This window comes from Mustela nigripes, chromosome 2, assembly GCF_022355385.1.
Source record: "Mustela nigripes isolate SB6536 chromosome 2, MUSNIG.SB6536, whole genome shotgun sequence".
NCBI classification, from domain to species: Eukaryota; Metazoa; Chordata; class Mammalia; order Carnivora; family Mustelidae; genus Mustela; species Mustela nigripes.
This window is the reverse complement of record NC_081558.1, coordinates 151,342,860-151,356,861: the sequence shown is the minus strand read 5'-3', so window position 1 is coordinate 151,356,861 and position 14,002 is coordinate 151,342,860. Positions and strand designations below refer to the sequence as shown.

The 14,002-nt window shown below is 48.0% G+C and overlaps 1 protein-coding gene across 6 annotated transcripts in view; it reads left to right on the top strand.

Annotated features, from left to right (window-relative positions):
* Positions 1–12,835: 12,835 nt before the first annotated feature.
* The window catches only part of LOC132012179 (ribonuclease inhibitor-like), a 49,377-nt gene continuing 48,210 nt past the window's right edge, over positions 12,836–14,002 (top strand). For 4 of the 6 annotated variants that reach the window (XM_059391834.1, XM_059391840.1, XM_059391836.1 and 1 more), the window contains exon 1: positions 12,836–12,922. Coding sequence is in view for 1 of the 6 variants with exons in the window: in XM_059391837.1 (XP_059247820.1) it covers positions 12,862–12,984 (123 nt within the window). In the remaining 5 variants the exon portion in view is untranslated. Of the gene's footprint in view, positions 12,985–14,002 lie in introns of all 6 variants that reach the window. The other 2 variants (XM_059391837.1, XM_059391835.1) reach the window with 2 other exon arrangements.

Genomic DNA, 14,002 nt, shown 5'->3' with positions numbered 1-14,002 from the left:
TTTTTTTTTTTTTTTTAAGATTTTGTTTATTTATTTGACAGAGATCACAAGTAGGGAGAGAGAGAGGAGGAGGCAGGCTCCCTGCCAAGCAGAGAGCCCAATACGGGGCACCATCCCAGGACCCTGGGATCATGACCTGAGGCTTTAACCCACTGAGCCACCCAGGTGCCCCAGATCACGTTTTTAAAGTTTGAGAAACACTGGAATGAGGGCTGATGTATTAAATCCTAAATCCTGAGCCCGAATCTCAGTCCTAAATTCTCCATCGAAATATGTGTCAGGAGTGAGGATACTGCCAAAATCACTGCTTTGCTGGAGCTTACAACCCACAGGGAGAAGGAGGCCTGAATATGTGTAAGCTGTCAGATGGTAGTTAGTATGATGGGGCACAACAAGGACAGGAGTCAGGGAGTGCCACGCATGGGGCCCAAAGATGTGGTGCACTTGGAAGGAGAGATTTGAACGAGGAGGTGAGGAAAGGAGTTCAATGGATGTGTGGAGAAAGATCCTCACAGAAGAAATAAAATGTAGGGTGTGCTCAGAGGCAGCAAGGACCTTAGTGTGGCCACAGCAAAATGTGTGAGGGGAATGGTAGGAGCCGGGTGGTAGAGGGTATTGCACAGTGAAATGACATGACCAACTGACCTTCTGTGGGTTGTTGTGACTGCCGAGTTGAGAGAGGTCTCAAGGGAGGTCTAGGAAGAAGTGGGAAAGCCAGTCAACTAATATCCTAATCCTGTGAGGGATGGCAGCGGCTGGGCCCCAGGGTGATAGCACAGAGCATCTAAGGAGTGATTAGATTCTGGATAGAACTGAAGGTATCAATAAGATTTGTTGACACAGGAACGTAGGAGAAAGGAGTCTAGAAAGATCTAGTAGCCTAAGCAACTGGTTACTGAGAAGCGAAAAACTGTAAGAAGCGGTTGGTTTGTGCTTTATCTGTGTGCATGGCAATGACTCCTAGAAAAGATTCATTTAAATTACTTTGTACATGCATGTATTGTATCTAGTTTTGTACAGTTATCATATCTTCCTCAGTAGATTGTAAATGATTCTTCCTGAGAGTGAAGAGGGGCTTATTGTGCCCCACAGCCCCTCGCTCTTAGATGAGGAGACTTAATGCACATTCCATGAATGAATGAATGACAGTGGCTAATGATGGAGGAGCAGTGACACTGATTGGAAGTCACGACTCAGCTAGAAACTACCTTTATGATCTTGGTCGGCTAACATCTTTAGGTTTGGTTCCCCTATACATGTAAAATGTTTAAGTTTTTGTCTTCAAGAACAAGGTGTTAGGCCCTTGCTATGCACTAAGCACTCTGCTAAACACGGGAGCCCTAAGATGAAGCCTTTAGGTTGTGGTCAAGCTAGAGACTGGACCAGAGTGACCTGAGGATCCTTCTATAAGTTCCATATGCAGACAACCCCCAGGGTCCCTCCCACTCACCCCTCCCCAACAGTTTGTGTAGATAATTTAATTCCTTCAGTGGATCTTTCCTGACAGAATGTGCCTTGCTTTCCCCCAGGGTTCCAGGACTATGGACCAATTGAGCAGCATTGACAGACCCTATAGACTATTATAATCCTCTTCCTGTCATCCTTGGAGGAATTAATAGAGTGGGTCATTAATCAAATCACTGATTTACAAATGAAACATCCTGGTGTAGGAAAAGAGCCCAGTAGCCAATTCTGCTTAAGCGTTGAATTAATTAAAGAGACCATTAGACTGAGGTGGCTCTATATCATGGCGGCCTATATAAGCAAACCAAAATCTAAGCCTATAAATGCCTCAAGGTTACAAAAGCAAACCCTAAGGACAGCAATGACAGCCAGAAGGCTTTAAGCCATAAACCAGTCAGTAATGTCCCTTCTTCACTTCCGCGTCTTCCCCTATCTATCCCCAGACTCCTGGTGCAGAGAGCTCCTAGCCACTTCCAGCCTGGCGTTTCTAATTGGAACTGATTTTTGCTCCGATAAACTCTTAACATTTTTCATATGCTGCAGTTTATCTTTTAGCAATTTTTAGACAAAAGGCCGCCTTCAAAGAGCAAAGCTGTACTGACTTGTGACAGTAATTTTTATTCGGATTCAAATGAGCCAAAGGGACTGACAGTTGCATTTTAACGTCACAGAGGGTAGCATTTTGGCTGATCATCAGCCCTTCCAGTTACCAAAAAAGATGAGGCACAGATCCAGGCCTTTTCCCTCTGGCTGGCTTTATGTCTTACAGCAAGCCCTCCCCCTGGCCCACCCATTATTTATTAGGAAGGAGGAGGAAGTTAAAACCTGTAGCCCTTAGTAATGTTATGATTATTTTTGAAATTCAGCTGGCACTTTTTGGTGGTGGTATAAAAGAAAATAGCTGGGAGCACCTGGGTGGCTCGGTTGGTTGAGCCTTGGACTCTCAATCTCAGCTCAGGCCCTGATCTCAGGGTTGTGAGTCCAAATTCCGCATTGGGCTCCATGCTGGGTGTGGAGCCTACTTTAAAAAAACAAAAAACAACTAAAACTAAAGTGCTAAATTTCGAAGTCCTTTGTAACAAGATAATGAAGCAAATCATTCACTGTCACAGTTAAAGGCCCTATGGAAATTTCCATTTTAACATTTGAATTTGACATTAACATTTATTTTTCTTAAATGCTTATGGAAATAAAAAGACTTGCTCAGTTTAAGAGGGACACAGGGTTGCCTGGGTGGCTCAGTTGGTTAAGTGTCTGCCTTCAGCTCAGGTCATAATCTCAGGTTCCTGGGTTCAAGCCCCACCTCGGGAGAAGCCTACTTCTCCCACTCCCTCTATCCTCTCCCTGGCCTTATGCGCGCACTCGCATTCTCTCTCTCTCAAATAAATAAGTAAAAGCTTTAAAAAGAGAGAGTGATGGAAATGCATAAATTAAGCACTGCTTGAAAGCATTTTATCTACTATATTTGAGAAATATACAAAAACCTTCACAAACAGACCATGAAAATTCAATATGGAAGTAAGTCACATACCCAGCAAGTCTTAAATAGCGGTAACTAGAAGTGCCAAGATTCAGTAAACTTTTGTTGTTTCAGCCATCCTTGCAAACGTGGGGAGGGATTCAAGTTTCCATCAAGGGGTGTTTTCTCAAACTCAGACTAAATTTTCTTGCAATTTCCTGCCGTTCCAGCTCAACCAGCCCCATGAGGGGCTCTGCCCTGGAACCCTTGACTTGTCATTGTAAGGAGACAGAATGGGCTTGGGGAGGGGCCTCCCTGTGCAGGTACCCAGAAGAGCCAAAGAGAAACTCCTTTCTTCAGACCTGCTTCCTCTAAGAATAATCCTTTTCAGGGCATCTTCTACACTTTTTCAAATTCCCATGTCACTGGAACTTTATGAGCCAGGGGGAGAGAGTCCAGGCCACCCTTCTAGCCTCACCTGGTTCTGCGTCAGTACAAACCTTCCCTTCCAGCATATCGCTCAAACTCCATACTGCCAACTCGAGGGCCAGGTTCTGCTGCTAGACAGGAGGCTCCAAGCAGACCACAGTTCTGTAAGGGGGGGTGGGCATTGATATGCATTTTATGAGCAATCTTACGTAATTCTTATAATGATCCTGACATGAAGGGAGAATGTGCTGCCCAGAGAGGCCAAGTGACTGTCCCACTCATCAGTCCAGCCAGTGGAAGCCAGAGCAAGGCTTAAAAGAACTTGGAAGCAGGGGCACCTGGGGGGCTTCTTAGGGCAAGCATCCAACTTTTGGTTTCAGCTCAGGTTATGGTCTCAGGGTCCTGAGATCGAGCCCCAAGTCTCCCAGAGTCTGCTACAGATTCTTTCTCCCTCTCTGTCTCCCTCCACTCCCACCCCTTCTCCTGCTTCCCTGCACATGCAAGTGTTTGCTCTCTCTCTCTCACTCTCTCTCTCTCTCAAATAAATAAAATCTTAAAAAAAAAAAAGAACTCGAAAGTCAGCTAATGACTGGCTGAGTGCCAGTAAGCTCCAGCTGCCACCCAGAAGCAAGGAACAGAATCACAGGACGTAGCCAGGTTCACAAACCAGTCTCCAAATGGGAGGGGCCCAGTGTGGGCATCAAGGACCAAGAAGCTGGATAGAGAAACAGGAAGTGGCAAGGATAGGCCCCTTGGGGTGGTCTGACACCAGACAATCCAGGAGTGCGCTCCTCTGAAGCCCGAAAGGGCCTAGAACTAAGGTAGGCATGGGGAGAGGACTGTGAAGGATAGCCATGGTAAGGATGGCCTGTGAGATGTCAGTGGCCGGGGCCAGGGCCAGAACCCAGAGAATCAGGTGGGCCAAGGTGGCAGCACTAGAGCCTAGAGCCCTTAGGTCAGGTGAGTGCTCCGGAAGCTGCACTGTGCCTCATTTGCTAGGCCCAGACAGTGTACTGTGCTGGAGTGCAGCCCGAGACACCCCTGCCCTCAAGCTGGGAAGCCATCTCCACCCTCATTTCCCCCACACTGCCTGCTCGGCTGCTCAGGGTGGCCACCCTGCAGGCTGCTTGCCCCCCTTCCAGGCCCAGGTCTCAGGCTGACTAGGCTCCCCCTGCATGACGCTGGTTCCTAATAGCCATTTTCTTCCAGGCCTGTGGACACCCTCTCAGGCAGCCAAGGTGGACTAAGTTCCCAGGCTCAAGCCTCAGGTTCCTTCCTCTCTCTGGCTGAGTCCTGAGGTCTGGGCTCAGACATCCTGAACTTCAGACAATCACAGAGAATCCTGGATAAATCCCTCCAGAGTCATCTCCATGGAGTGACCAAATCTGGGTACTTTCCAGAAGGTTGTCAACTGAAGGCAGACTCTTGACCCCTGAGATAATTCCCCTTTCTGCAGACCTGGGAACCAGCAAAGGGACCTTTCTTATCCCTCCCAATTTATCCCTCCTATTTAAGCCCAAACCCCCTGGGGAGGGGTCTCTAGTCAGGTCCTGCAAGTCAGTTCCCAGCTGTGAATTAACATTTTAGAGGGTTTGGGGAGAAAGAGAAGACATTAGACTAGTGGTTCTCAAAGTGAGGGGACAGAAACCCAAATCCTGAGGTCCCGCCCTGACCGAGTCACTCACAGCTAGGAGGCGGCCGGCCCTCTGGTGTCTGGTCAGTGTGTCCTCTGGGGGATTCTGACAGTCTCTATTCAGACGGAGAGCACCTGCTTCAGCCATTGGTGAGTGTGGGGGGCTGCAGGCGGCTGTTCTCCCTGACACTGCTGACAAGGGGAAACTAGCCTCTATGTCTGGGTGGAGAAGGCGATTCCTGGAAGCACCTGGTCATCTGCCGAAGCCCTTCTGACTTATCCTAGGTGTTAACATTGAGGGAAAGGCTCAGAGCCGCATCAAAGTGGCGCAGAACCATCTAAGATAAAAAATTCAAGTTCCCCAAATATTATCATTGGGAGTACTTAGAAAGGCTCTACTGTGGTGTCTTTTACACAAATATTGTGAGTCACAATAACTGTGTTTATCTTCTTTTTTCCTTCAGCAAATAAGGAAACATCTGCGGGGGTGCTGATATTTATTTATTTTTGGATGAAGCATGATGATGTTGGAAATGTTTCTTTCAGGATTCTAGAACACTGAAGCTGCCGGCAGTGCCCCGAGGAGGTAACTGGTAAATAATGGAGACCGTCCCTTTTACTCAAGGAGACCTCAGTGTGTTCTTCCTTGTTTAAAGTGACCCCGCTTCAGGCATCTGGCTTCTCAATAAAATGTGAGTTCAGGCCAGTGGGAAAGGAAAGGCAGTCCTAGTGGAGGGCGCCTGGCCTGATAATCCCAAATTAAATTGCTCTTCCGTGCCTCAGTTCCCCCCTGCTTCTCTGCCGCATGGCAGAGCTAAGAAGCCAGGTGCAGCTGCAGACTCTGCGTGTGAGCTCATTAAGCCAGGCCCTTGCTAGGGTGCTTACCGGTAGGACCATAAACCTCCTGCCTCAAAATCCTACTGATCTCCATGGCTTCTGCACTTCATGTGAGAAGAAAAGAGGTGCTTTGTATCCTATGACAATAGAGCAAGAACAGCCCTACTGAAAACCTAACCCAGAGTGTCTGACCCAACAGCATCCCCTGACTCTGTGTTCCTGAGAAAAAGGCTGGATGCAACCAACGTTTGGAGAGAATACTTATTTTTTTTTTTAATTGGATTGGAAGAAACAAGAACATATATCCACACGCAGACTTGCAAGAAAGGCTCATTGCAGCTTTACTTGTAATAGCCCAAATATGGTAACAACCCACATGTCTGTTAACAGGTGAATGGTTAAAAAAAAAACATGGTTTATCCAAACAATGGAGCACTCACTGCTCAGCCAGATAAAGAGATGAGCTACTAGCACACAGAACAGTAGGACTGACTCTCAAAGTAACTGTTCTGCTTGAAATAAGCAGGGCAGAAAGAATATGAGCTGTGTGATTCATTTGTATAGAACTATAGGAAGAGCAGGGGCGCCTGAGTGGCTCAGTCGGTTAAGCATCTGCCTTCAGCTCAGGTCATGATCTTGGGATCCTGGGGTTGAGCCCCATATCAGGCTCCCTGCTCACTGGGGAGCCTGTTTCTCCCTCTTCCCACTGTTTATGCTGTCTCACTCTCTTTCTCTCAAATCAATAAACTCCTAAAACAAAAAAGCAAACTCATCTATAGAGGGCTGGTCATGCGTGTAGGGAGGCCCGTGGGAAGGAGCACAAGGACACGAGAGAATGGGGGTGCGGCGATGGTTTCATGAGTGGTTTTTCACCAGTTAAAATTCATCGAGTGGTACAAGTACAGATGTACAGTTTGTTGTATGACAACAATGCATCAATAAAGTTCCAAAAGAATGGGCTGGCAATTCTATTTCTTGGAGAAACTGGTCCCATTTCTGCTCGAGTCCCTACTCTTCCCGGCTGGGTTAGAAACATGTGGATTTTTGTGGTGAGCTGTTGACCCCAACAGAGAGATGAAAAGTATTCCAGGGCAACTGGTGTGTGCGTTTGTGAGTATAAAGTGACAGGGAAAGAAGAAATGGATCTTCTTTACAGCAACGGTGATATTGGTCATAATCAACAATGTGAGCATCGGTTATGATGAGGCTGAGTGTTTCACAAACATTACCTGATTTAGCGCTCACACAGCCTTGTGAGAAGGTACTGTTGAATCCACTTCACAGAGCAGGACATGAGATCTAAGGGAGGCTGGGTAAGTCCCTAAGGTGCGGCAGGAGGTTCAGGGTTTGAATGGGTCTGTAAGACTGTCTCTGCCTGGTGCGATCAGAAGTGAATTTTATTTCATAATTTTTAAGTACTTCTCAAACTTGCTATAGTAAACATGTACTACGATTAACCAGCAGTATTTGAAAGCCTTTAAAATTATTATAGCCACTTTGTAACAATACTTTTAAAATTCTTCTCCAGTAAGAATAATTCTGTTTATTAAGCCTGTCAAGTGTCACCTGATTAATTTCTTATTTATTTTTAAAGATTTTATTTATTCATTTAACAAAGGACCTTAAAATTGAGCATGCCTCAGGATCACTTAGACAGCTTGTTAAAACAGGTCGTGGGGGCCAGCCCCAGAGTTTCTGATTCTATTTATTCATTTAACCCCTATTCTGGCAGGCAGTGCTGGAGGAAACAGAAACAGAAATTGCGGAGTTACTGGAGGCCAAGGTTAATGAACTAACAACCATTCCAACTGAGTCTGCACCTGAACCTCTATTGGAAACACTAGAAACGGGAGGGGCTTAAAGCTCCAGCTTTGGGAGCACTGGGGTGGCTCAGTTGGTTAAGCAACGGCCTTTGGCTCAGGTCATGATCCTGGAGTCCCACATCAGGCTCCCTGCTCAACAGGGAGTCTGTTTCTCCCTCTGACCCTCCCTCTTCTCATGCTCACTCTCTCTCTCTCTCATTCTTTCTCTCAAATAAATAAATAAAATCTAAAAAAAAAAAAAAAAGCTCTCCAGCTTTGGAGTGTTCTGCTAAAGGCTGCTCACCACAGATTTCTAGGAGCTCTCTTGCAGTAAAAGAAAAAAATATGTTGGGTTTATGGATTTAAGAGCAGATGCAAAAGCCCCTAGAGACTCAGGAGGGAGCTGTAAGAGGCTTCTAACAGGATGGGCCATCTGCTGGATGACTCCTGCGGGAGGCAGTCCTAGAGTGCATGCTATCAAGAAGAATGGAGCAGTTTGGTAATTGGACATCTAATCTTATCTGGAGGGCGGGAGCACTAGAGTCTATGCAACTGGCAAAGGAGCAGAAGTCACTCCTTTTCATCAGAAGAGGGGGTCATTTAATCACTTTTGTGTTTGGGGAAATGACCAGGTCTGTCTTGTTCCAAACACAGGAGAGGGGGGAGGCTTGTCTCAACATCGCTGACCTGCAGTTAGGAAACCACCATCTGGCTGCCAGCAGGTCTGGTTGTCACATTTTCGGTTCAAAATCCAGAGTCGTTCTCAAAACCCCAAAGAGACTGTGTCTTTATTTCTTACCTCCAGAACCGCTGTTCTCTTCACAACAGTTACTGTGTGCTTCAGAGAGGGGTCAGCAATACAAACTCTAAATAAAACAATCCCAATAAAAAATGTAAAACTGGAGGACACCTGGGTGGCTCAGTTGGTAAAGCGGCTGCCTTCGGCTCAGGTCATGATCTCAGTGTCCTGGAATCGAGTCCCACATCAGGCTCCTTGCTCAGCACGGATCCTGCTTCTCCCTCTGCCTCTGCCTGCCACTCTGCCTGTACTCGCTCACTCTCTCTCTCTCTCTCTCTCTCTGACAAATAAATAAATAAATAAAATCTTAAAAAAAAAAATGTAAAACTGGTTCACTGCCTGCTTCTTAAACTTTGGAACTGAATGTCTGCACAGTTTCCAAGGATGCGTCAGTCCAGGGATGGTTGAGTGGCTCAGCCATTTGAGCATCTGACTTTTGGTTTTGGCTCAGGTGGATCTCTGGGTCCTGGGATGGAGCTCCAAGTCAGACTCCCCATTCAGCAGGGAGTCTACTTGTCACCCTCTCTCTGCTCCCCTCCCCCTGCTCATGCTCTCTGGCTCTCTAAAATAATCAAATCTTAAAAAAAAAAAAAATGCATCACTCCAGGAGTTCACGTTTCCATAAACCTCTATTCTACTGGGGGTAATAGAAATCAGAGCAGCTTGGCATTAAATAAATCAGAGTGCTTTTCTTATGTAATGAGAACACGCAGAGGGCAGCCCAAACAGGGTCAGCTGCTCTACGATGCTCTCCGAGACCCCGACTCCTTCTATCCATCTTCTCAGCCATCCAGACTGTGATGTCTGGTGATTATGTACCAGATAGCAACTTCACCTTCAGCGCAATGACTGTATTATCCCAAAAGAGGACAAATGAAAGAACAAAAGACAAAAACCCAGCTCTTTTTAAAGAGCTTTCTGAGGGGCATCTGGGTGGCTCAGTCAGTTAAGCATCTGCCTTCAGCTCAGGTCATGATCCCAGGGTCCTGGGATCCAGCTCCACATTGAGCTCCACTTGGGGCGCCCAGCTCAGCGGGGAACCTACTTCTCCCTCTCCCTCTGCCACTCCTCCCTGTTGTTCTCTCTTGCTCCTGCTCTGTCTCTCCTCTCGCTCGTTCACTCTCTCTCAAATAAATATAATAAAACAAAACCTTTAAAAATAAAGAGCTTTCCGAGAAGCCCCATTTATCGGCTTCTGCTTATGGCACCTGTCAGTGCTATGTCACATGGTCGCCCCATACACAAGGAAGCCTGGGGAAGCTTCTTTTCCTCGCCTGGTTTGCCAGTGGCCATGCTGAAATCAAGTTACATCAACAAGGCAGAAGCGGAGAATGGATAGTAGGAAGACTGCCAGCAGCGTGGCCAGCTTTGCCGGAACCCAAAACACATGTTTAACCAGCCCATATGAGTCACACCTAAAATTATAACAACAGTGAAATGAGTTCCAGGCCTGCCTCTGATTTAGAAATGCTCAATGTGTGAGGAACCCAGGCTGTGCTTGTAAACTGGTGCAGATCCCACCCACTGCTCCCGTTACCCCTATAATCCTGGCTGCTGGTCCAGATTGTTACCTCCCAATGCCCATCTTCCCCTTTCTCTGTAAGTAACAGAGGCCCCCATTTTTAGCTGTGCACATGTCTGCCTGGAATAAAGACTCTATTTCCCATCATTTTTTGCAGCTAGATATGATCATGTCGATAAGTCTGGCCAGTGGAATCTAAGCACAAGTGCCGTGTGCAATTTGGGGGAAATGTCCTTATATGGAGAGAATGTGCACTTCTGTGTCTACTTCTCCCTCTGAAATGTAGACAAAATGGAGCTCAGAAACCATTTTGGACCATGAGGTAGAACTCACACAGAGGATGGCAGAGTAATAAAGTATTAGGAGCTTGGATTCCTTATGATCGTGAAGCTTCCCTAGCAGCCCTGGCCTGCTTATTCATGAATTTCATTTACATGAAAGGGACATGAACTTCTATATTGTTTTAACCAGGGTTAATGGGTTTCTGTTACTTGCGGCTGAACCCAATCCTCATGTTCTACTTCCTTGAACTTTCCCACTGTGCATAGGAAGGATTTCTCGTCTCATCCGTGGTGGTCCATCTAGTTTCTGACCCTTACTCTGTCCCTGTCCTCTGGGCAATGGCATTTGTCATCATTCCCAGATCCCTAAGCATGTGTTTGAGTCCCTTTCAGTGACCTCTAAGTGCACTCTCTTGACACCCCTCTGTACTTTTTTTTTTTTTTTAAGATGTGTATTTATTTATTTGAAAGAGAGACGGCAAAAAAGGGACTAGAAGCAGGGGGAGTGGGAGAGGGAGAAGCAGGCTTCATGCTGAGCAGAGTGCCTGTTATGGGGCTCTATCCCAGGGTTCTGGAATCATGACCTGAGCCAAAGACAGCCTCTTAAGGACTGAGCCACCCAGGTGCCCACCTCCCTCTGTAGTTCTCCTTCACCGCCCCTCTCTGGTTGCATCCGAGGAACACCCATCCAGCAGAGGAGGAGGAGGAGGCTGCACAAGTAGGATTAATCCAGACTCACGGGGGCACACTGGCTAGAAAGTCATGTCTGACCAAATGCAGGATCCCTTCTTGCTCTTCCCTACCTCCTGGATTCATTTTGTGCCACAAAATTTTTTCCATGAGAGCCGTTTGAGTTTAAAAGACAAGCTTAGAAATACAAGTAGCCCTGAAGGAGAATGGACTATTTTCCACTTACAGTTTAATGTGAATTAATTTAATCCAATTTCTTTTTTAATTCATTCTTCCTTCAAACATTCATGAAGAGCCTATTTTTTGTCCTTTTTATTTTTTTATTTTTTTAAAGATTTTATTTATTTATTTGACAGACAGAGACCACAAGTAAGCAGAGAGGCAGGCAGAGAGAGAGGAGGAAGCAGGCTCCCCGCCGAGCAGAGAACCCGATGTGGGGCTCGATCCCAGGATGCTGGGATCATGACCCGAGCCGAAGGCAGAGGCCCCAACCCACTGAGCCACCCAGGCGCCCCTTTTTTGTCCTTTTTAAAAGAGATTTTATTTATTTCTTTTGAGAGAGAGCACCAGAGAGGGCGCGTGTGCCAGCAGGGGGAGGGGCAAAGGGATAAGGAGATAGAATCTCACCAAGACTACACATTGAGTGAGGAAAGGAGGAAGCAGGGGCTCCATCCCAAGGCCCTGAGACCATGATCTGAGCTGAAATCAAGAGTGGGAGGCTTAACGGGCAGAGCCACCCAGGCGCGCAGGACTATTAATACCCTAAGAGATTGATAATTTATTACTTGACTGTGCTGGATATCAGAAGTCCCACAGGGTTCTAAAATTAAGGTGTCAGCAGAGTTGGGTTCCTTTGTGGACATTTGGATAGGACACATTTCTACACCTATTCTGCTTCTAGAGTCTTTGGGAATTCTTTGGTTAGGGTCCCCTTTCTCCATCTTTAAAGGCAACAATGTCTCTGACCACCCTGGTGGGGGTGGTGAGTTTTCTGGGTTTTATGTTCCTAGACTCAAGGTATGTAACTTTAATCACATCTACAAAGTCACCTTTGCCTCAAAAAACAACACAGTCACAGGTTCCAGCATTAGAACATGGATTTCTTTCTTTCTTTTTAAGATTTTTAAAATTTATTTAACAGAGAAAGATCACAAGTGGTCAGAGAGGCAGGCAGAGGAAGAAGCAGGCTCCTTGCTGAGCAGAGATCCCGATGCGGGACTCCATCCCAGGATCCTGAGATCATGCCATGAGCCGAAGTCGGAGGCTTAACCCACTGAGCCACCCAGGCGGCCCTAGAAAATGAATTTCTTTAGGGGCCTTTATTCTGTCCCCAAATCCTTAAACTGATGAGCCCCAAAACTACTGATCACGGCCAAATTTCTTAAAATCCTTTTTCCTCCCCCACCCATTTCCAAAGCTGCAACCGCTTTTGCCTGTCCTTCCTCACTCAATATTACCCCGCCTACCCCCTCCCCCAGCCAAACTGCGTCCCAGGCCCTGCCCTGAGTTGCCCCCTTTATCCCGGCGCCCCCTGCCTCCCGGGCCTGGGAATGGGGGTGGGGACGCGGGAGCAGGAGCGCCCTCTGCGGGCGGGAGTGGCGCGCAGCTACCTTAGGCGACCTCTGCCCTCGTCCCCCCTGCCCCACTGATGGCCAGGCCCACGGGTCCCACACTTCTGTCTCCTCCTAGACCTCGTCCATCGCAGAGCCACTGGCTTTGACGACCTCGCCACGCGGCGAGGACCCCAGGTGCTCTCCATGCCCGAGCCCGAGCCCGAGCCCGAGCCCACGCCCACGCCCACCCTCCCGAACCCCGGAAGGGCTTTCCCGCCGCCACCCCCAATTCCCTCCTCCTCCCGCCTCCGTCTCGCCCCCTTACGCCTCCGCCTCCCCTCGGGCGGACCTCTCCAGCCCCGCCCCCGCGCCGTCGCCAAGGTGCAGGGCGCATGCGGGAGGCCGGCCGGCGAGGGACGCGGGGACGCGGGGACGCGGGGACCCGACGCCGGAGTGAGTGCGGGCGCGGGCCGGCGACCAGGTTGCGGCGTGGGTGGCCGGCGTTCTCTCCGGAGGTACTGAATTGCTGCGGGCTCGGCAGGTCCGGAGCTCTCTCTAGCCCCCGGGACTCCGAGGCGAGCAGCAGGCCCGGGGCAAATGGGCCTCGCTTCCGTCCCGAGAAGGCAGGGCCCTCCGTCCCCTACTCTCTGCTCCGCAGCCCTCACTTCACCGTCCCCAACTCTCCGAGAATCCCAGTTAGCAGAGGATGCGGCACCTCCACTAAGTGCGCATCACTGAGAGCCTGGGCCACGCGTTACTGCACCTGGAAATGACGAAGAAACGCTAGTGAGAAAATACCAAGTGAAAAGCTCGAGATTTAAGAGGGCCTTAATAGAGTACTTCCAGAATGTTATGCGTGTAGTTTGTACTCCCGGAGAAGAGGCCGGTGAGAAATACTTCATATTGTGAACAGTGATGTTACATAGTAACCAACCTTAACTTGGACTGCCTTAACAAAATACCATAGACTGTGACCTAAACAACAAATTCATTTCCTAACACTTCTGGAGACTGGGAAATCCAAGAGTAAGGTGCCAGGAAGCTAGGTTTGGAGACTTTTTTCTTGGCTTGGCAGTGGCAGCCATTTCAAGGGAGACAAACTGGCTCTCTAGTGTCTCCTTCTTTTTTTTCTTTTTTAAAGATTTTATTTATTTATTTGTTTAGAAAGAGTGTGGGAGTGGGGGCAGAGGGAGAGAATGTCAAGCAAACTCCAGGCTGAGCATGGAGCCCGACTTGGAGCTCTGTCTCATGACCCCGAGATCAGGACTCCAGGTGAAATGAAGAGTTGGTTGCCCAACCCACTGAGCCACCCAGGTGCCCCACTCTGTGTCTCTTCTTACAAGGGCGCTAATCCTGAGTTGGGATACCTGCCTTCATGACCTCATCTAACCCTGCTCACCTCCCAAACACCCTATCAAACAAATACCTTCACCCTGGGGGTTGGGCTTCAACATAAGAATTTAGGAGAAAGTTGAAAACATACAGTCAGTATCAGTACCTTCTAGGTGGTATGTCAGAGTGATTAAGAATTTG